Source organism: Schistocerca piceifrons, unplaced genomic scaffold, assembly GCF_021461385.2.
Source record: "Schistocerca piceifrons isolate TAMUIC-IGC-003096 unplaced genomic scaffold, iqSchPice1.1 HiC_scaffold_2445, whole genome shotgun sequence".
NCBI classification, from domain to species: domain Eukaryota; kingdom Metazoa; phylum Arthropoda; class Insecta; order Orthoptera; family Acrididae; genus Schistocerca; species Schistocerca piceifrons.
In genome coordinates, this window is record NW_025728388.1 from 170,018 (window position 1) to 191,579 (window position 21,562).

The 21,562-nt window shown below is 38.6% G+C and overlaps 1 protein-coding gene across 1 annotated transcript; it reads right to left on the reverse strand.

Moving 5' to 3' along the window:
- Positions 1-330: 330 nt before the first annotated feature.
- On the reverse strand, positions 331-2,545 carry LOC124743635 (the record flags this gene model as incomplete). The annotated part of the gene is made up of 3 exons (XM_047248843.1): positions 1,902-2,545; positions 882-1,748; positions 331-438 (listed from the first exon to the last, which is right to left on the reverse strand). Coding segments are annotated over exons 1-3 (1,619 nt in total), but the record flags the coding sequence as incomplete, so codon positions are not given.
- Between the last annotated feature and the right edge of the window lie 19,017 nt (positions 2,546-21,562).

The window sequence follows — 21,562 nt, forward strand, 5'->3', positions numbered from 1 at the left end:
GTCCAAGGGATACAGAAAACCTGGAGTGAAGCATCGGAATCTGTAACTAGTATCACAGGAATGGTCCAAATCATAGACTGTAAGAAGAGTCAGTCTTCGTGCACTTCAGTCGGCATTTTGCCTTTTGTATTTAATTCCGATGCAATTTTTGTGTTTCATAGTCAATAAGAACGTCCAAAGGATACAGTGAACCTGAAGTGAAGCATCGGGATATATAACTAGTGTCACAGGAATCGTTCAAATCATAGTCAGTACGAAGAGTCAGTCTTCTTGTACTTAAGTCGGCATTGTGCCATTTCTATTTAACCCTGCTGTTCTGTTCACTTTTACTTGACATATATACTGTTCGGGTCAATATGACCCGACATATCAAAATGCTTTAGAAACATAAATTTTGGTACAGTTTTAGCTATCGACATTGTTGTTCTATTCCAGTACCTTGTTAGTAATAATAATAATAATAATAATAATAATAATAATGGTAATAATAATAATAATAACAATGCATACAACTTTATTGAGGGATATTTTTCATTTAAATATGCACATAAATTTGAAACAACAGACAGTTTCCATTACAGGCATTCAACTTAGAAAGCACTACAGTTTTTCCATACTTCTATTCTTATTGTTGACAGTTTAGACGTAAGTATTGACATTTTCTAACAACAGACAGTTGTCATTACAGATATTCATCTTAGAGCACACTACAGTACAGAACACACTACAGTTTTTTTATTACATTCCAACATAGAAAGCACTACAACTTTAGAATCCTCTCTTCTTACTGATTGTAGTTTAGGCACAAGTATTCACATAAATTTGAAACAACAGAATTTTCAATACAATCATCTTATAAAATACTACAGTTCTTTTCTTACTGCTTGCACTGTGGACACAAGTAGGTTACATGTTTCTTGCAAATATGTTTACTACATTTTCCACACACCATGTTTGTTTTATTGTCATTACTTGATGGACAGAACTTACAGCGTGCACGTTTTGTAGATTTTCTTGTTGTTACCGATTCTGACACACCACCCACATCATTCGGGTTTTGGATGCTTGTGACCATTCTCAAAGAATCTTCTGTTCTTGGGAAATGCGTTCTTGATGCAATATGTTCTTTTATCAGTGACTTTCCAAGTTCCTCCAAGAATATTCTCCTTCTAGTCAATTTGCTTGCATTCCAATTAGGGTCAACCGAAATCCACAAAACGTATGCATTATAAGCAGAAACATCAAGAATATTGTAGAAAACTATCATTGGCCACCTATTACTTTTTCGTTTGCATGTATATGTACCTAATAACTGATCAAGCGTGTCTACAGCACCTTTGGTTGAATTATAGTCCAAAATCATTTTTGGCTTCTTATCAGCCCTGTCACTGATTTCCGCATCATGGTGGAGAGTGCTCATAAGTACAACATTCTTGTGTCTCTTAGGAATATAATTAACCACAGTAGTGTCATTTGTGAAGTAAAATGAAGAGCTGTGTACCTCCTTGTTGGTCATTTTGTGTGGAAGCTCCGGCTTATTTTTCCGTATAGTTCCCAACATAGTCAATTTCCTTTTCAGAAGCAGCTGCCCCAAATTGTACGACGTAAAAAAGTTGTCACACGTGATATTCTGACCACGTAACTCAGAAGTGAGATCAGATACCACCCTCATTCCCTGATTTCTTTCTGGTGCCGCTCCACTCACCTTTCCTGTATAAATTTGGGCTTTCAGTACGTATGAAGTTTTGCTGTCACACATGGTCCATATTTTGATCCCATATTTTGCCGGTTTACTTGGGATATACTGCTTGAATGGACAGCGACCTCTAAATGCTACTAACTGCTCGTCAACAGTAACATTTTCTCCTGGATTATACAGTTTAGGAAGGACCTCTACCCACTTCTCCCAAATACTACGAATTGCGGCAAGTTTGTCAGTACGTCGTCTTTCCTCTCTAGTAGATTTCTTGTCAAATCGCAGGACACGTGATATCTTACAGAATGTTTCATGAGACATGGTTGCTCGAAATATGTTTCGCCCAGTATCTTTATCCCACAAACTTTTTGTAGACTCCCCATGAGATCGATATACACCCGCTAGGAGTAAGAGTCCTAAGTATGCATGGAAAACAGAACCATCAATATCTGTCCACTGTTCACCATAAACTCGCTGCCCTTCAATATTTGTCATCTCTATTATTTCATTTTGAAGCGCTGTGTGAAATACTGCTTCAAATGAACATTTTACATCAGATATTCTGCTGACTGCATACCTGGTAACTCCTGGGGTACTCTTGATGATGTTCGAAGCTGGTAGGCGACCATGTTGTGCTGGTGGATGCAACTGCCATTCTATATTCCCATTTTTAGAAAGAAAAGTCTCTACACTATTTTGTATGGGCTGTGGACTGTCGTAACTGTCATCGGAACACTCGCTTTCAGATGCATTGCTGATGTGATCTTCAAACTCAGAAAGTGATCCTTCATCTGGTGAGGCATTTACTATTTCTTCCAACTCACGATCATTCAATGGTCTCATCGCCATGGTGTCACAAGTCAAACTGGGCAGAAACAAAGCATTCCAATTATTGAGAACTGCCAATTATTATTTCCTGGGGAAAGCAACAAACAAGCCCATTGTTGTGAACGCATGGAGCTTTAGGTGATTGTTGAGAGTAAGTTGGAATGATGCAGTCACTATTCCCACACAACACAACAAAAATAATTTTCGCCATTTCCAGATTTTAGAAATAAATACGAGTTACACTAAACATATTTGTGTCGGGTCATTATGACCCGAACATTACATATGCAACTATTACAGTTGAAGCCCAAACTTCTTAAACTTTTTTAAAACCTTTTAAAACACATGCTGCTCATCCATTTTCAGACAAAGTCACAAAGTTTCATAAATATATATTGGTATTTACATAATGTAAAATAACGTTCATATTCGTTTCGGGTCATATAGACCCGAACAGAACAGCAGGGTTAATTCCGATGCAATTTCTGTGTTTAATCGTCAATAAGAAGGACCAAGGGATACAGTAAACCTGGAGTGAAGCATCGGAATCTATAACTAGTGTCAATGGTATAGTTCAAGACATGGACGGTAAGAAGAGTCAGTCTTCTTATACTTAAGTCGGCATTGTGCCTTTTGGATTTCATTACGATGCAATGTCTGTGTTTCATCGTCAATAAGAAGGTCCAAGGGATACAGTAAACCTGGAGTGTAGCATCGGAATCTAAAGCTAGTGTCACAGGAATGGTTCAAAACATAGTCAGTAAGAAGAGTCAGTCTTCTTGTACTTAAGTCGGCATTGTGCCATTTCTATTTAATTCCGATGCAATTTCTGTGTTTAATCGTCAATAAGAAGGACCAAGGGATACAGTAAACCTGGAGTGAAGCATCGGAGTCTATAACTAGTGTCACAGGACTGGTTCAAAAATAGACAGTAAGAAGAGTCAGTCTTCTTGAACTTAATTCGGCATTGTGCCTTTTGTATTCAATTCCGATGCAATTTCTGTGTTTCATCGGCAATAAGAAGGTCCAAGGGATACAGTAAACCTGGAGCGTAGCATCGGAATCTATAACTAGTGTCACAGGAATAGTTCAAAACATAGACAGTAAGAAGAGTCAGCCTTCGTGTACTTAAGTCAGCTTTTTGCCTTTTGTATTTAATTCCGATGCAATTTCTGTGTTTCATCGTCAATAAGAAGGTCCAAGGGATACAGTAAATCTGAGGTGAAGCATCGGAATCTATAACTAGTGTCACAGGAATGGTTCAAAACATATTCAGTAAGAAGATTCAGTCTTCTTGTACTTAAGTCGGCATTGTACCTTTTGTATTTAATTCCGATGCCATTTCTGTGTTTCATCATCAATAAGAATGTCCAAGGGATACAGTGAACCTGAAGTGTAGCATCGGAATTTATAACTAGTGTCACACGAATGGTTCATAACATAGTCAGTAAGAAGAGTCAGTCTTCTTGTACTTAAGTCGGCATTGTGCCTTTTCTATTTAATTCCGATGCAATTTCTGTGTTTAATCGTCAATAAGAAGGACCTGGAGTGAAGCATCGGAGTCTATAACTAGTGTCACAGGACTGGTTGAAAATTAGACAGTAAGAGGATTCAGTCCTCTTGTACTTAAGTCAGCATTGTACCTTTTGCATTTAATTCCGATGCAATTTCTGTGTTTCATCATCAATAAGAAGGTCCAAGGGATACAGTGAACTTGGAGTGAAGCATCGGAATCTATAACTAGTGTCAATGGAATATTTCAAATCATAGACAGTAAGAAGAGTCAGTCTCCTTGTACTTAATTCTGCACTGTGCCTTTTGTATTTAATTCCGATGCAATTTCTGTGTTTAATCGTCAATAAGAAGGACCAAGGGATACAGTAAACCTGGAGTGAAGCATCGGAGTCTATAACTAGTGTCACAGGACTGGTTCAAAATTAGACAGTAAGAAGAGTCAGTCTTCTTGAACTTAATTCGGCATTGTGCCATTTGTATACAATTCCGATGCAATTTCTGTGTTTCGTCGCCAATAAGAAGGTCAGAGGGATACAGTAAACCTGAAGTGAAGCATCGGTATCCATAACTAGTGTCACAGGAATGGTTCAAAACATAGTCAGTAAGAAGAGTAAGTCTTCTTGTACTTAAGTCGGCATTGTGCCTTTTGTATTTAATTCCGATGCAATTTCTGTGTTTCATCGTCAATAAGAAGGTCCAAGGGATACAGAAAACCTGGAGTGAAGCGTCGGAATCTGTAACTAGTATCACAGGAATGGTTCAAATCATAGACTGTAAGAAGAGTCAGTCTTCGTGCACTTCAGTCGGCATTTGGCCTTTTGTATTTAATTCCGATGGAATTTTTGTGTTTCATAGTCAATAACAACGTCCAAGGGATACAGTGAACCTGAAGTGAAGCATCGGGATATATAACTAGTGTCACAGGAATCGTTCAAATCATAGTCAGTACGAAGAGTCAGTCTTCTTGTACTTAAGTCGGCATAGTGCCTTCTCTATTTAATTCCGATGCAATTTGTGTGTTTAATCGTCAATAAGAAGGACCAAGGGATACAGTAAACCTGGAGTGAAGCATCGGAATCTATAACTAGTGTCAATGGTATAGTTCAAGACATGGACGGTAAGAAGAGTCAGTCTTCTTATACTTAAGTCGGCATTGTGCCTTTTGGATTTCATTACGATGCAATGTCTGTGTTTCATCGTCAATAAGAAGGTCCAAGGGATACAGTAAACCTGGAGTGTAGCATCGGAATCTAAAGCTAGTGTCACAGGAATGGTTCAAAACATAGTCAGTAAGAAGAGTCAGTCTTCTTGTACTTAAGTCGGCATTGTGCCATTTCTATTTAATTCCGATGCAATTTCTGTGTTTAATCGTCAATAAGAAGGACCAAGGGATACAGTAAACCTGGAGTGAAGCATCGGAGTCTATAACTAGTGTCACAGGACTGGTTCAAAAATAGACAGTAAGAAGAGTCAGTCTTCTTGAACTTAATTCGGCATTGTGCCTTTTGTATTCAATTCCGATGCAATTTCTGTGTTTCATCGGCAATAAGAAGGTCCAAGGGATACAGTAAACCTGGAGCGTAGCATCGGAATCTATAACTAGTGTCACAGGAATAGTTCAAAACATAGACAGTAAGAAGAGTCAGCCTTCGTGTACTTAAGTCAGCTTTTTGCCTTTTGTATTTAATTCCGATGCAATTTCTGTGTTTCATCGTCAATAAGAAGGTCCAAGGGATACAGTAAATCTGAGGTGAAGCATCGGAATCTATAACTAGTGTCACAGGAATGGTTCAAAACATATTCAGTAAGAAGATTCAGTCTTCTTGTACTTAAGTCGGCATTGTACCTTTTGTATTTAATTCCGATGCCATTTCTGTGTTTCATCATCAATAAGAATGTCCAAGGGATACAGTGAACCTGAAGTGTAGCATCGGAATTTATAACTAGTGTCACACGAATGGTTCATAACATAGTCAGTAAGAAGAGTCAGTCTTCTTGTACTTAAGTCGGCATTGTGCCTTTTCTATTTAATTCCGATGCAATTTCTGTGTTTAATCGTCAATAAGAAGGACCTGGAGTGAAGCATCGGAGTCTATAACTAGTGTCACAGGACTGGTTGAAAATTAGACAGTAAGAGGATTCAGTCCTCTTGTACTTAAGTCAGCATTGTACCTTTTGCATTTAATTCCGATGCAATTTCTGTGTTTCATCATCAATAAGAAGGTCCAAGGGATACAGTGAACTTGGAGTGAAGCATCGGAATCTATAACTAGTGTCAATGGAATATTTCAAATCATAGACAGTAAGAAGAGTCAGTCTCCTTGTACTTAATTCTGCACTGTGCCTTTTGTATTTAATTCCGATGCAATTTCTGTGTTTAATCGTCAATAAGAAGGACCAAGGGATACAGTAAACCTGGAGTGAAGCATCGGAGTCTATAACTAGTGTCACAGGACTGGTTCAAAATTAGACAGTAAGAAGAGTCAGTCTTCTTGAACTTAATTCGGCATTGTGCCATTTGTATACAATTGCGATGCAATTTCTGTGTTTCGTCGCCAATAAGAAGGTCAGAGGGATACAGTAAACCTGAAGTGAAGCATCGGTATCCATAACTAGTGTCACAGGAATGGTTCAAAACATAGTCAGTAAGAAGAGTAAGTCTTCTTGTACTTAAGTCGGCATTGTGCCTTTTGTATTTAATTCCGATGCAATTTCTGTGTTTCATCGTCAATAAGAAGGTCCAAGGGATACAGAAAACCTGGAGTGAAGCGTCGGAATCTGTAACTAGTATCACAGGAATGGTTCAAATCATAGACTGTAAGAAGAGTCAGTCTTCGTGCACTTCAGTCGGCATTTGGCCTTTTGTATTTAATTCCGATGCAATTTTTGTGTTTCATAGTCAATAACAACGTCCAAGGGATACAGTGAACCTGAAGTGAAGCATCGGGATATATAACTAGTGTCACAGGAATCGTTCAAATCATAGTCAGTACGAAGAGTCAGTCTTCTTGTACTTAAGTCGGCATAGTGCCTTCTCTATTTAATTCCGATGCAATTTGTGTGTTTCATCGTCAATAAGAAGGCCCAAGGGATACAGTAAACCTGGAGTGAAGCATCGGAATCTATAACTAGTGTCAATGCTATGGTTCAAAACATGGACGGTAAGAAGAGTCAGTCTTCTTGTACTTAAGTCGGCATTGTGCCTTTTGGATTTAATTACGATGCAATGTCTGTGTCTCATCGTCATTAAGAAGGTGAGAGGGATACAGTAAACCTGAAGTGAAGCATCGGAATCTATAGCTAGTGTCACAGGAATAGTTCAAAACATAGTCAGTAAGAAGAGTCAGTCTTCTTGTACTTAAGTTGGCATTGTGCCTTTTCTATTTAATTCCGATGCAATTTCTGTGTATCATCGTCAATAAGAATGTCAGAGGGATACAATAATCCTGAAGGGAAGCATCGGAATCTATAACTAGTGTCACAGGAATGGTTCAAAACATAGTCAGTAAGAAGAGTCAGTCTTCTTGTAGTTAAGACGGCATTGTGCCTTTTCTATTTAATTCCGATGCAATTTCTGTTTTTCATCGTCAATAAGAAGGTCTAAGGGATACAGTAAACCTGGAGTTAAGCATCGGAAACTATAACTAGTGTCACAGGAATGGTTCAAAGCATAGACAGTAAGAAGAGTCAGTCTTCTTGTACTTACGTCGGCATAGTGCCTTTTCTATTTAATTCCGATGCAATTTCTGTGTTTTATCGTCAATAAGAAGGTCCAAGGCATACAGTAAACCTGAGGTGAAGCATCGGAATCTATAAGTAGTGTCACAGGAATGGTTCAAAACATTGTCAGTAAGAAGAGTCAGTCTTCTTGTACTTAAGTCGGCATTGTACCTTCTCTATTTAATTCCGATGCAATTTCTGTGTTTCATCGTCAATAACAAGGTCCAAGGGGTACAGTAAACCTGGAGTGAAGCATCGGAATCTATAACTAGTGTCAATGGAATATTTCAAAACATAGACATTAAGAAGAGTCAGTCTCCTTGTACTTAATTCTGCACTGTGCCTTTTGTATTTAATTCCGATGCAATTTCTGTGTTTCATCGTCAATAAGAATGTCCAAGGGATACAGTAAACCTGAAGTGTAGCATCGGAATTTATAACTAGTGTCACAGGAGTGGTTCAAAACATAATCAGTAAGAAGAGTCAGTCTTCTTGTACCTAAGTCGGCATTGTGCCTTTTCTATTTAATTCCGATGCAATTTCTGTGTTTAATCGTCAATAAGAAGGACCAAGGGATACAGTAAACCTGGAGTGAAGCATCGGAGTCTATAGCTAGTGTCACAGGACTGGTTCAAAAATAGACAGTAAGAAGAGTCAGTCATCTAGAACTTAAGTCGGCATTGTGCCTTTTGTATTCAATTCCGATGCAATTTCTGTGTTTCATCGTCAATAAGAAGGTCAGAGGGATACAATGAACCTGAAGTGAAGCATCGGAATCCATAACTAGTGTCACAGGAATGGTTCAAAACATAGTCAGTAAGAAGAGTCAGTCTTCTTGTACTTAAGTCGGCATTGTGCCTTTTGTATTTAATTCCGATGCAATTTCTGTGTTTCATCGTCAATAAGAAGGTCCAAGATATACTGTAAACCTGGAGTGAAGCATCGGGATCTGTAACTAGTGTCACAGGAATCGTTCAAAACATAGTCAGTAAGAAGAGTCAGTCTTCTTGTCCTTAAGTCGTCATTGTGCCTTTTGTATTCAATTCCGATGCAATTTCTGTGTTTCATCGTCAATAAGAAGGTCCAAGCGATACAGTAAACCAGGAGTGTAGCATCGGAATCTATAACTAGTGTCACAGGAATAGTTCAAAACATAGACAGTAAGAAGAGTCAGTCTTCGTGTACTTAAGTCGGCATTTTGCCTTTTGTATTTAATTCCGATGCAATTTCTGTGTTTCATCGTCAATAAGAAGGTCCAAGGGATACAGTAAACCTGAGGTGAAGCATCGCAATCTATAACTAGTGTCACAGGAATGGTTCAAAACATAGTCAGTAAGAAGATTCAGTCTTCTTGTACTTAAGTCGGCATTGTACCTTTTCTATTTAATTCCGATGCAATTTCTGTGTTTCATCGCCAATAACAAGTTCCAAGGGATACAGTAAACCTGGAGTGAAGCATCGGAATCTATAACTAGTGTCAATGGAATGGTTCAAAACATAGACATTAAGAAGAGTCAGTCTTCTTGTACTTAAATCGGCATTGTGCCTTTTGTATTTAATTCCGATGCAGTTTCTGTGTTTCATCGTCAATAAGAAGGTCAGAGGGGTACAGTAAACCTGAAGTGAAGCATCGGAATCTATAGCTAGTGTCACAGGAATGGTTCAAAATATAGTCAGTAAGAAGAGTCATTCTTCTTGTACTTAAGTCGTCATTGTGCCTTTTGTATTTAATTCCGATGCTATTTCTGGGTTTCATCATCAATAAGAAGGTCCAAGGGATAGAGTAAACCTGGAGTGAAGCTTTGGAATCTATAACTACTGTCACAGGAATAGTTCAAAAGATAGACAGTAAGAAGAGTCAGTCTCCTTGTACTTAATTCTGCACTGTGCCTTTTGTATTTAATTCCTATGCAATTTCTGTGTTTCATCGTCAAGAAGAAGGACCAAGGGATACAGTAAACCTGGAGTGAAGCATCGGAGTCTATAACTAGTGTCAAAGGACTGGTTCAAATATAGACAGTAAGAAGAGTCAGTCTTCTTGAACTTAATTCGGCATTGTGCCTTCTGTATTTAATTCCGATGCAATTTCTGTCTTTCATCGTCAATAAGGAGGTCAGAGGGATACAGTAAACCTGAAGTGAAGCATCGGAATCCATAACTAGTGTCACAGGAATGGTTCAAACATAGTCAGTAAGAAGAGTTAGTCTTCTTGTACTTAAGTCGGCATTGTGCCTTTTGTATTTAATTCCGATGCAATTTCTGTGTTTCATCGTCAATAAGAAGGTCCAAGGGATACAGTAAACCTGGAGGGAAACATCGGAATCTGTAACTAGTGTCAGAGGAATGGTTCAAATCATAGACAGTAAGAAGAGTCAGTCTTCGTGTAGTTCAGTCGGCATTTTGCCTTTTGTATTTAATTCCGATGAAATTTCTGTGTTTCATCGTCAATAAGAAGGTCCAAGGGATTCAGTAAACCTGAAGTGAAGCATCGGGATCTGTAACTAGTGTCAGAGGAATCGTTCAAAACATAGTCAGTAAGAAGAGTAGGTCTTCTTGTACTTAAGTCGGCATTAATTCCGATGCAATTTGTGTGTTTCATCGTCAATAAGAAGGTCCAAGGGATACAGTAAACCTGGAGTCAACATCGGAAACTATAACTAGTGTCAATGGTATGGTTCAAAACGTAGACAGTAAGAAGAGTCAGTGTTCTAGTACTTAAGTCGGCATTGTGCCTTTTGTATTTAATTCCGATGCAATTTCTGTGTTTCATCGTCAATAAGAAGGTCAGAGGGATACACTAAACCTGAAGTGAAGCATCGGAATTCATAACTAGTGTCACAGGAATAGTTCAAAGCATAGTCAGTAAGGAGAGTCAGTCTTCCTGTACTTAAGTCGGCTTTGTGCCTTTTGTATTTAATTCCGATGCAATTTCTGTGTTAAATCGTCAATAGGAAGGTGCAAGGGATACAGTAAACCTGAGGTGAAGCATCGGAATCTATAACTAGTTTCACAGGAATGGTTCAAAACATAGTCAGTAAGAAGAGTCAGTCTTCTTGTACTTAAGTTGGCATTGTGCCTTTTCTATATAATTCCGATGCAATTTCTGTGTTTCATCGTCAATAAGAAGGTCAGAGGGATACAGTAATCCTGAAGGGTAGCATCGGAATCTATAACTAGTGTCACAGGAATGGTTCAAAACATAGTCAGTAAGAAGAGTCAGTCTTCTTGTAGTTAAGACGGCATTGTGCCTTTTCTATTTAATTTCGATGCAATTTCTGTGTCTCATCGTCAATAAGAAGGTCCAAGGGATACAGTAAACCTGGAGTGAAGCATCGGAAACTATAACTAGTGTCACAGGAATGGTTCAAAACATAGACAGTAAGAAGAGTCAGTCTTCTTGTACTTACGTCGGCATAGTGCCTTTTCTATTTAATTCCGATGCAATTTGTGTGTTTCATCGTCAATAAGAAGGTCCAAGGGATACAGTAAACCTGGAGTGTAGCATCGGAATCTATAACTAGTGTCACAGGAAAGGTTCAAAGCATAGACAGTACGAAGAGTCAGTCTTCGTGTACTTAAGTCGGCATTTTGCCTTTTGTATATAATTCCGATTCAATTTCTGTGTTTTATCGTCAATAAGAAGGTCCAAGGCATACAGTAAACCTGAGGTGAAGCATCGGAATCTATAACTAGTGTCACAGGAATGGTTCAAAACATAGACAGTAAAAAGAGTCAGTCTCCTTGTACTTAATTCTGCACTGTGCCTTTTGTATTTAATTCCGATGCAATTCCTGTGTTTCATCGTCAATAAGAATGTCCAAGGGATACAGTAAACCTGAAGTGTAGCATCGGAATTTACAACTAGTGTCACAGGAATGGTTCAAACATAGTCAGTAAGATGAGTCAGTCTTCGTGTACTTAAGTCGGCATTTTGCCTTTTGTATTTAATTCCGATGCAATTTCTGTGTTTTATCGTCAATAAGAAGGTCCAAGGCATACAGTAAACCTGAGGTGAAGCATCGGAATCTGTAACTAGTGTCACAGGAATGGTTCAAATCATAGACTGTAAGAAGAGTCAGTCTTCGTGCACTTCAGTCGGCATTTTGCCTTTTGTATTTAATTCCGATGCAATTTTTGTGTTTCATAGTCAATAAGAAGGTCCAAGGGATACAGTGAACCTGAAGTGAAGCATCGGGATATATAACTAGTGTCACAGGAATCGTTCAAATCATAGTCAGTACGAAGAGTCAGTCTTCTTGTACTTAAGTCGGCATAGTGCCTTTTCTATTTAATTCCGATGCAATTTGTGTGTTTCATCGTCAATAAGAAGGTCCAAGGGATACAGTAAACACGGAGTGAAGCATCGGAATCTATAACTAGTGTCAATTGTATGGTTCAAAACATGGACGGTAAGAAGAGTCAGTCTTCTTGTACTTAAGTCGGCATTGTGCCTTTTGGATTTAATTACGATGCAATGTCTGTGTTTCATCGTTAATAAGAAGGTCCAAGGGATACAGTAAACCTGGAGTGTAGCATCGGAATCTATAGCTAGTGTCACAGGAATGGTTCAAAACATAGTCAGTAAGAAGAGTCAGTCTTCTTGTACTTAAGTCGGCATTGTGCCATTTCTATTTAATTCCGATGCAATTTCTGTGTTTAATCGTCAATAAGAAGGACCAAGGGATACAGTAAACCTGGAGTGAAGCATCGGAATCTATAACTAGTGTCAATGGAATATTTCAAATCAAAGACAGTAAGAAGAGTCAGTCTCCTTGTACTTAATTCTGCACTGTGCCTTTTGTATTTAATTCCGATGCAATTTCTGTCTTTCATCGTCAATAAGAATGTCCAAGGGATACAGTGAACCTGAAGTGTAGCATCGGAATTTATAACTAGTGTCACACGAATGGTTCATAACATAGTCAGTAAGAAGAGTCAGTCTTCTGTACTTAAGTCGGCATTGTGCCTTTTCTATTTAATTCCGATGCAATTTCTGTGTTTAATCGTCAATAAGAAGGACCAAGGGATACAGTAAACCTGGAGTGAAGCATCGGAGTCTATAACTAGTGTCACAGGACTGGTTCAAAATTAGACAGTAAGAAGAGTCAGTCTTCTTGAACTTAATTCGGCATTGTGCCATTTGTATACAATTCCGATGCAATTTCTGTGTTTAATCGCCAATAAGAAGGTCAGAGGGATACAGTAAACCTGAAGTGAAGCATCGGTATCCATAACTAGTGTCACAGGAATGGTTCAAAACATAGTCAGTAAGAAGAATCAGTCTTCTTGTACTTAAGTCGGCATTGTGCCATTTGTATTTAATTCCGATGCAATTTCTGTGTTTCATCGTCAATAAGAAGGTTCAAGAGATACAGAAAACCTGGAGTGAAGCATCGGAATCTGTAACTAGTATCACAGGAATGGTTCAAATCATAGACTGTAAGAAGAGTCAGTCTTCGTGCACTTCAGTCGGCATTTTGCCTTTTGTATTTAATTCCGATGCAATTTTTGTGTTTCATAGTCAATAAGAACGTCCAAGGGATACAGTGAAACTGAAGTGAAGCATCGGGATATATAACTAGTGTCACAGGAATCGTTCAAATCATAGTCAGTACGAAGAGTCAGTCTTCTTGTACTTAAGTCGGCATTGTGCCATTTCTATTTAATGCCGATGCAATTTCTGTGTTTAATCGTCAATAAGAAGGACCAAGGGATACAGTAAACCTGGAGTGAAGCATCGGAATCTATAACTAGTGTCAATGGTATGGTTCAAAACATGGACGGTAAGAAGAGTCAGTCTTCTTGTACTTAAGTCGGCATTGTGCCTTTTGGATTTAATTACGATGCAATGTCTGTGTTTCATCGTCAATAAGAAGGTCCAAGGGATACAGTAAACCCGGAGTGTAGCATCGGAATCTATAGCTAGTGTCACAGGAATGGTTCAAAGCATAGTCAGTAAGAAGAGTCAGTCTTCTTGTACTTAAGTCGGCATTGTGCCTTTTCTATTTAATTCCGATGCAATTTCTGTGTTTAATCGTCAATAAGAAGGACCAAGGGATACAGTAAACCTGGAGTGAAGCATCGGAGTCTATAACTAGTGTCACAGGACTGGTTCAAAATTAGACAGTAAGAAGATTCAGTCTTCTTGTACTTAAGTCGGCATTGTACCTTTTGTATTTAATTCCGATGCAATTTCTGTGTTTCATCATCAATAAGAAGGTCCAAGGGATACAGTGAACTTGGAGTGAAGCATCGGAATCTATAACTAGTGTCAATGGAATATTTCAAATCATAGTCAGTAAGAAGAGTCAGTCTCCTTGTACTTAATTCTGCACTGTGCCTTTTGTATTTAATTCCGATGCAATTTCTGTGTTTCATCGTCAATAAGAATGTCCAAGGGATACAGTGAACCTGAAGTGTAGCATCGGAATTTATAACTAGTGTCACACGAATGGTTCATAACATAGTCAGTAAGAAGAGTCAGTCTTCTTGTACTTAAGTCGGCATTGTGCCTTTTCTACTTAATTCCGATGCAATTTTTGTGTTTAATCGTCAATAAGAAGGACCAAGGGATACAGTAAACCTGGAGTGAAGCATCGGAGTCTATAATTAGTGTCACAGGAATGGTTCAAAACATAGTCAGTAAGAAGAGTCAGTCTTCTTGTACTTAAGTCTGCATTGTGCCTTTTGTATTTAATTCCGATGCAATTTCTGTGTTTCATCGTCAATAACAAGGTCCAAGGGGTACAGTAAACCTGGAGTGAAGCATCGGAATCTATAACTAGTGTCAATGGAATATTTCAAAACATAGACAGTAAGAAGAGTCAGTCTCCTTGTACTTAATTCTGCACTGTGCCTTTTGTATTTAATTCCGATGCAATTCCTGTGTTTCATCGTCAATAAGAATGTCCAAGGGATACAGTAAACCTGAAGTGTAGCATCGGAATTTATAACTAGTGTCACAGGAGTGGTTCAAAACATAGTCAGTAAGAAGAGTCAGTCTTCTTGTACCTAAGTCGCCATTGTGCCTTTTCTATTTAATTCCGATGCAATTTCTGTGTTTAATCGTCAATAAGAAGGTCCAAGGGATACAGAAAACCTGGAGGGAAGCATCGGAATCTGTAACTAGTATCACAGGAATGGTTCAAATCATAGACTGTAAGAAGAGTCAGTCTTCGTGCACTTCAGTCGGCATTTTGCCTTTTGTATTTAATTCCGATGCAATTTTTGTGTTTCATAGTCAATAAGGACGTCCAAGGGATACAGTGAACCTGAAGTGAAGCATCGGGATATATAACTAGTGTCACAGGAATCGTTCAAATCATAGTCAGTACGAAGAGTCAGTCTTCATGTACTTAAGTTGGCATAGTGCCTTCTCTATATAATTCCGATGCAATTTGTGTGTTTCATCGTCAATAAGAAGGTCAAAGAGATACAGTAAACCTGGAGTGAAGCATCGGAATCTATAACTAGTGTCAATGCTATGGTTCAAAACATGGACGGTAAGAAGAGTCAGTCTTCTTGAACTTAAGTCGGCATTGTGCCTTTTGGATTTAATTACGATGCAATGTCTGTGTTTCATCGTCATTAAGAAGGTGAGAGAGATACAGTAAACCTGAAGTGAAGCATCGGAATCTATAGCTAGTGTCACAGGAATAGTTCAAAACATAGCCAGTAAGAAGAGTCAGTCTTCTTGTACTTAAGTTGGCATTGTGCCTTTTCTATTTAATTCCGATGCAATTTCTGTGTTTCATCGTCAATAAGAATGTCAGAGGGATACAGTAATCCTGAAGGGAAGCATCGGAATCTATAACTAGTGTTACAGGAATTGTTCAAAACATAGTCAGTAAGAAGAGTCAGTCTTCTTGTAGTTAAGACGGCATTGTGCCTTTTCTATTTAATTCCGATGCAATTTCTGTTTTTCATCGTCAATAAGAAGGTCCAAGGGATACAGTAAACCTGGAGTGAAGCATCGGAAACTATAACTAGTGTCACAGGAATGGTTCAAAACATAGACAGTAAGAAGAGTCAGTCTTCTTGTACTTACGTCGGCATAGTGCCTTTTCTATTTAATTCCGATGCAATTTCTGTGTTTTATCGTCAATAAGAAGGTCCAAGGCATACAGTAAACCTGAGGTGAAGCATCGGAATCTATAAGTAGTGTCACAGGAATGGTTCAAAACATTGTCAGTAAGAAGAGTCAGTCTTCTTGTACCTAAGTCGGCATTGTGCCTTTTCTATTTAATTCCGATGCAATTTCTGTGTTTAATCGTCAATAAGAAGGACCAAGGGATACAGTAAACCTGGAGTGAAGCATCGGAGTCTATAACTAGTGTCACAGGACTGGTTCAAATATAGACAGTAAGAAGAGTCAGTCATCTAGAACTTAAGTCGGCATTGTGCCTTTTGTATTCAATTCCGATGCAATTTCTGTGTTTCATCGTCAATAAGAAGGTCAGAGGGATACAATAAACCTGAAGTGAAGCATCGGAAACCATAACTAGTGTCACAGGAATGGTTCAAAACATAGTCAGTAAGAAGAGTCAGTCTTCTTGTACTTAAGTCGGCATTGTGCCTTTTGTATTTAATTCCGATGCAATTTCTGTGTTTCATCGTCAATAAGAAGGTCCAAGGGATACAGTAAACCTGGAGTGAAGCATCGGGATCTGTAACTAGTGTCACAGGAATCGTACAAAACATAGTCAGTAAGAAGAGTCAGTCTTCTTGTCCTTAAGTCGTCATTGTGCCTTTTGTATTCAATTCCGATGCAATTTCTGTGTTTCATCGTCAATAAGAAGGTCCAAGGGATACAGTAAACCTGGAGTGTAGCATCGGAATCTATAACTAGTGTCACAGGAATAGTTCAAAACATAGACAGTAAGAAGAGTCAGTCTTCGTGTACTTAAGTCGGCATTTTGCCTTTTGTATTTAATTCCGATGCAATTTCTGTGTTTCATCGTCAATAAGAAGGTCCAAGGGATACAGTAAACCTGAGGTGAAGCATCGCAATCTATAACTAGTGTCACAGGAATGGTTCAAAACATAGTCAGTAAGAAGATTCAGTCTTCTTGTACTTAAGTCGGCATTGTACCTTTTCTATTTAATTCCGATGCAATTTCTGTGTTTCATCGCCAATAACAAGTTCCAAGGGATAAAGTAAACCTGGAGTGAAGCATCGGAGTCTATAACTAGTGTCAAAGGACTGGTTCAAAAATAGACAGTAAGAAGAGTCAGTCTTCTTGAACTAAATTCGGCATTGTGCCTTCTGTATTTAATTCCGATGCAATTTCTGTCTTTCATCGTCAATAAGGAGGTCAGAGGGATACAGTAAACCTGAAGTGAAGCATCGGAATCCATAACTAGTGTCCCAGGAATGGTTCAAACATAGTCAGTAAGAGAGTAAGTCTTCTTGTACTTAAGTCGGCATTGTGCCTTTTGTATTTAATTCCGATGCAATTTCTGTGTTTCATCGTCAATAAGAAGGGCCAAGGGATACAGTAAACCTGGAGGGAAACATCGGAATCTGTAACTAGTGTCAGAGGAATGGTTCAAATCATAGACAGTAAGAAGAGTCAGTCTTCGTGTACTTCAGTCGGCATTTGGCCTTTTGTATTTAATTCCGATGCAATTTCTGTGTTTCATCGTCAATAAGAAGGTCCAAGGGATACAGTAAACCTGAAGTGAAGCATCGGGATCTGTAACTAGTGTCAGAGGAATCGTTCAAAACATAGTCAGTAAGAAGAGTAGGTCTTCTTGTACTTAAGTCGGCATTAATTCCGATGCAATTTGTGTGTTTCATCGTCAATAAGAAGGTCCAAGGGATACAGTAAACCTGGAGTCAACATCGGAATCTATAACTAGTGTCAATGGTATGGTTCAAAACGTAGACAGTAAGAAGAGTCAGTGTTCTAGTACTTAAGTCGTCATTGTGCCTTTTGTATTTAATTCCGATGCAATTTCTGTGTTTCATCGTCAATAAGAAGGTCAGAGGGAAACACTAAACCTGAAGTGAAGCATCGGAATTCATAACTAGTGTCACAGGAATGGTTCAAAGCATAGTCAGAAAGGAGAGTCAGTCTTCCTGTACTTAAGTCGGCATTGTGCCTTTTGTATTTAATTCCGATGCAATTTCTGTGTTTCATCGTCAATAGGAAGGTCCAAGGGATACAGTAAACCTGAGGTGAAGCATCGGAATCTATAACTAGTTTCACAGGATTGGTTCAAAACATAGTCAGTAAGAAGAGTCAGTCTTCTTGTACATAAGTTGGCATTGTGCCTTTTCTATATAATTCCGATGCAATTTCTGTGTTTCATCGTCAATAAGAAGGTCATAGGGATACAGTAATCCTGAAGGGTAGCATCGGAATCTATAACTAGTGTCACAGGAATGGTTCAAAACATAGTCAGTAAGAAGAGTCAGTTTTCTTGTACTTAAGTCGGCATTTTGCCTTTTGTATTTAATTCCGATGCAATTTCTGTGTTTCATCGTCAATAAGAAGGTCCAAGGGATACAGTAAACCTGAGGTGAAGCATCGGAATCTATAACTAGTGTCACAGGAATGGTTCAAAACATAGTCAGTAAGAAGATTCAGTCCTGTTGTACTTAAGTCGGCATTGTACCTTTTCTATTTAATTCCGATGCAATTTCTGTGTTCAATCGTCAATGACAAGTTCCAAGGGATACAGTAAACCTGGAGTGAAGCATCGGAATCTATAACTAGTGTCAATGGAATGGTTCAAAACACAGACAGTAACAAGAGTCAGTCTTCTTGTACTTAAGTCGTCATTGTGCCTTTTGTATTTAATTCCGGTGCAATTTCTGTGTTTCATCATCAATAAGAAGGTCCAAGGGATACAGTAAACCAGGAGTGAAGCATCGGAATCTATAACTAGTGTCACAGGAATGGTTCAAAACATAGACAGTAAGAAGAGTCAGTCTCCTTGTACTTAACTCTGCACTGTGCCTTTTGTATTTAATTCCGATGCAATTTCAGTGTTTCATCGTCAATAAGAAGGACCAGGGGATACAGTAAACCGGGAGTGAAGCATCGGCGTCTATAACTAGTGTCAAAGGACTGGTTCAAAAATAGACAGTAAGAAGAGTCAGTCTTCTTGAACTTAATTCGGCATTGTGCCTTCTGTATTTAATTCCGATGCAATTTCTGTGTTTCATCGTCAATAAGAAGGTAAGAGGGATACAGTAAACCTGAAATGAAGAATCGGAATCCATAACTAGTGTCAGAGGAATGGTTCAAAACATAGTCAGTAAGAAGAGTTAGTCTTCTTGTACTTAAGTCGGCATTGTGCCTTTTGTATCTAAATCCGATGCAATTTCTGTGTTTCTTCGTCAATAGGAAGGTCCAAGGGATACAGTAAACCTGGATGGAAACATCGGAATCTGTAACTAGTGTCACAGGAATGGTTCAAATTATAGCCAGTAAGAAGAGTCAGTCTTCGTGTACTTCAGTCGGCATTTTGCCTTTTGTATTTAATTCCGATGCAATTTCTGTGTTTCATCGTCAATAAGAAGGTCCAAGGGATACATTAAACGTGAAGTGAAGCATCGGGATCAGTAACTGGTGTCACAGGAATCGTTCAAAACATAGTCAGTAAGAAGAGTCAGTCTCCTTGTACTTAAGTCGGCATAGTGCCTTATCTATTTAATTCCGATGCAATTTGTGTGTTTCATCGTCAATAAGAAGGTCCAAGGGATACAGTAAACCTGGAGTCAAGCATCGGAATCTATATCTAGTGTCAATGGTATGGTTCAAAACATAGACAGTAAGATGTGTCAGTCTTCTTGTACTTACGTCGGCATAGTGCCTTTTCTATTTAATTCCGATGCAATTTGTGTGTTTCATCGTCAATAAGAAGCTCCAAGGGATACAGTAAACCTGGAGTGTAGCATCGGAATCTATAACTAGTGTCACAGGAATGGTTCAAAGCATAGACAGTAAGAAGAGTCAGTCTTCGTGTACTTAAGTTGGCATTTTGCCTTTTGTATTTAATTCCGATGCAATTTCTGTGTTTTATCGTCAATAAGAAGGTCCAACCCATACAGTAAAACTGAGGTGAAGCATCGGAATCTATAACTAGTGTCACAGGAATGGTTCAAAACATAGTCAGTAAGAAGATTCAGTCTTCTTGTACTTAAGTCGGCATGGTACCTTTTCTATTTAATTCCGATGCAATTTCTGTGTTTCATCGTCAATAACAAAACATAGTCAGTAAGAAGATTCAGTCTTCTTGTACTTAAGTCGGCATGTACCTTTTCTATTTAATTCCGATGCAATTTCTGTGTTTCATCGTCAATAACAAGTTCCAAGGGATACAGTAAACCTGGAGTGAAGCATCTGAATCTATAACTAGTGTCAATGGAATGGTTCAAAACATAGACAGTAAGAAGAGTCAGTCTTCTTGTACTTAAGTCGGCATTGTGCATTTTGTATTTAATTCCGATGCAGTTTCTGTGTTTCATCGTCAATAAGAAGGTCCGAGGGGTACAGTAAACCTGAAGTGAAGCATCGGAATCTATAGCTAGTGTCACAGGAATGGTTCAAAACAAAGTCAGTAAGAAGAGTCAGTCTACTTGCAGTTAAGACGGCATTGTGCCTTTTCTATTTAATTTCGATGCAATTTCTGTGTTTCATCGTCAATACGAAGGTCCAAGGGATACAGTAAACCTGGAGTGAAGCATCGGAAACCATAACTAGTGTCACAGGAATGGTTCGAAGCATAGACAGTAAGAAGTGTCAGTCTTCTTGTACTTACGTCGGCATAGTGCCTTTTCTATTTAATTCCGATGCAATTTGTGTGTTTCATCGTCAATAAGAAGCTCCAAGGGATACAGTAAACCTGGAGTGTAGCATCGGAATCTATAACTAGTGTCACAGGAATGGTTCAAAGCATAGACAGTAAGAAGAGTCAGTCTTCGTGTACTTAAGTCGGCATTTTGCCTTTTGTATTTAATTCCGATGCAATTTCTGTGTTTTATCGTCAATAAGAAGGTCCAAGGCATACAGTAAACCTGAGGTGAAGCATCTGAATCTATAACTAGAGTCACAGGAATGGTTCAAAACATAGACAGTAAGAGGAGTCAGTCTCCTTGTACTTAATTCTGCACTGTGCCTTTTGTATTTAATTCCAATACAATTTCTGTGTTTCATCCTCAATAAGAATGTCCAAGGGATACAGTAAACCTGAAGTGTAGCATCGGAATTTATAACTAGTGTCACAGGAATGGTTCAAAACATAGTCAGTAAGAAGAGTCAGTCTTCTTGTACTTACGTCGGCATAGTGCCTTTTCTATTTAATTCCGATGCAATTTGTGTGTTTCATCGTCAATAAGAAGGTCCAAGGGATACAGTAAACCTGGAGTGTAGCATCGGAATCCATAACTAGTGTCACAGGAATGGTTCAAAGCATAGACAGTAAGAAGAGTCAGTCTTCGTGTGCTTAAGTCGGCATTTTGCCTTTTGTATTTAATTCCGATGCAATTTCTGTGTTTTATCGTCAATAAGAAGGTCCAAGGCATACAGTAAACCTGAGGTGAAGCATCGGAATCTATAACTAGTGTCACAGGAATGGTTCAAAACATAGACAGTATGAAGAGTCAGTCTCCTTGTACTTAATTCTGCACTGTGCCATTTGTATTTAATTCCGATGCAATTCCTGTGTTTCATCGTCAATAAGAATGTCCAAGGGATACAGTAAACCTGAAGTGTAGCATCGGAATTTACAACTAGTGTCACAGGAATGGTTCAAAACATAGTCAGTAAGATGAGTCAGTCTTCTTGTACTTAA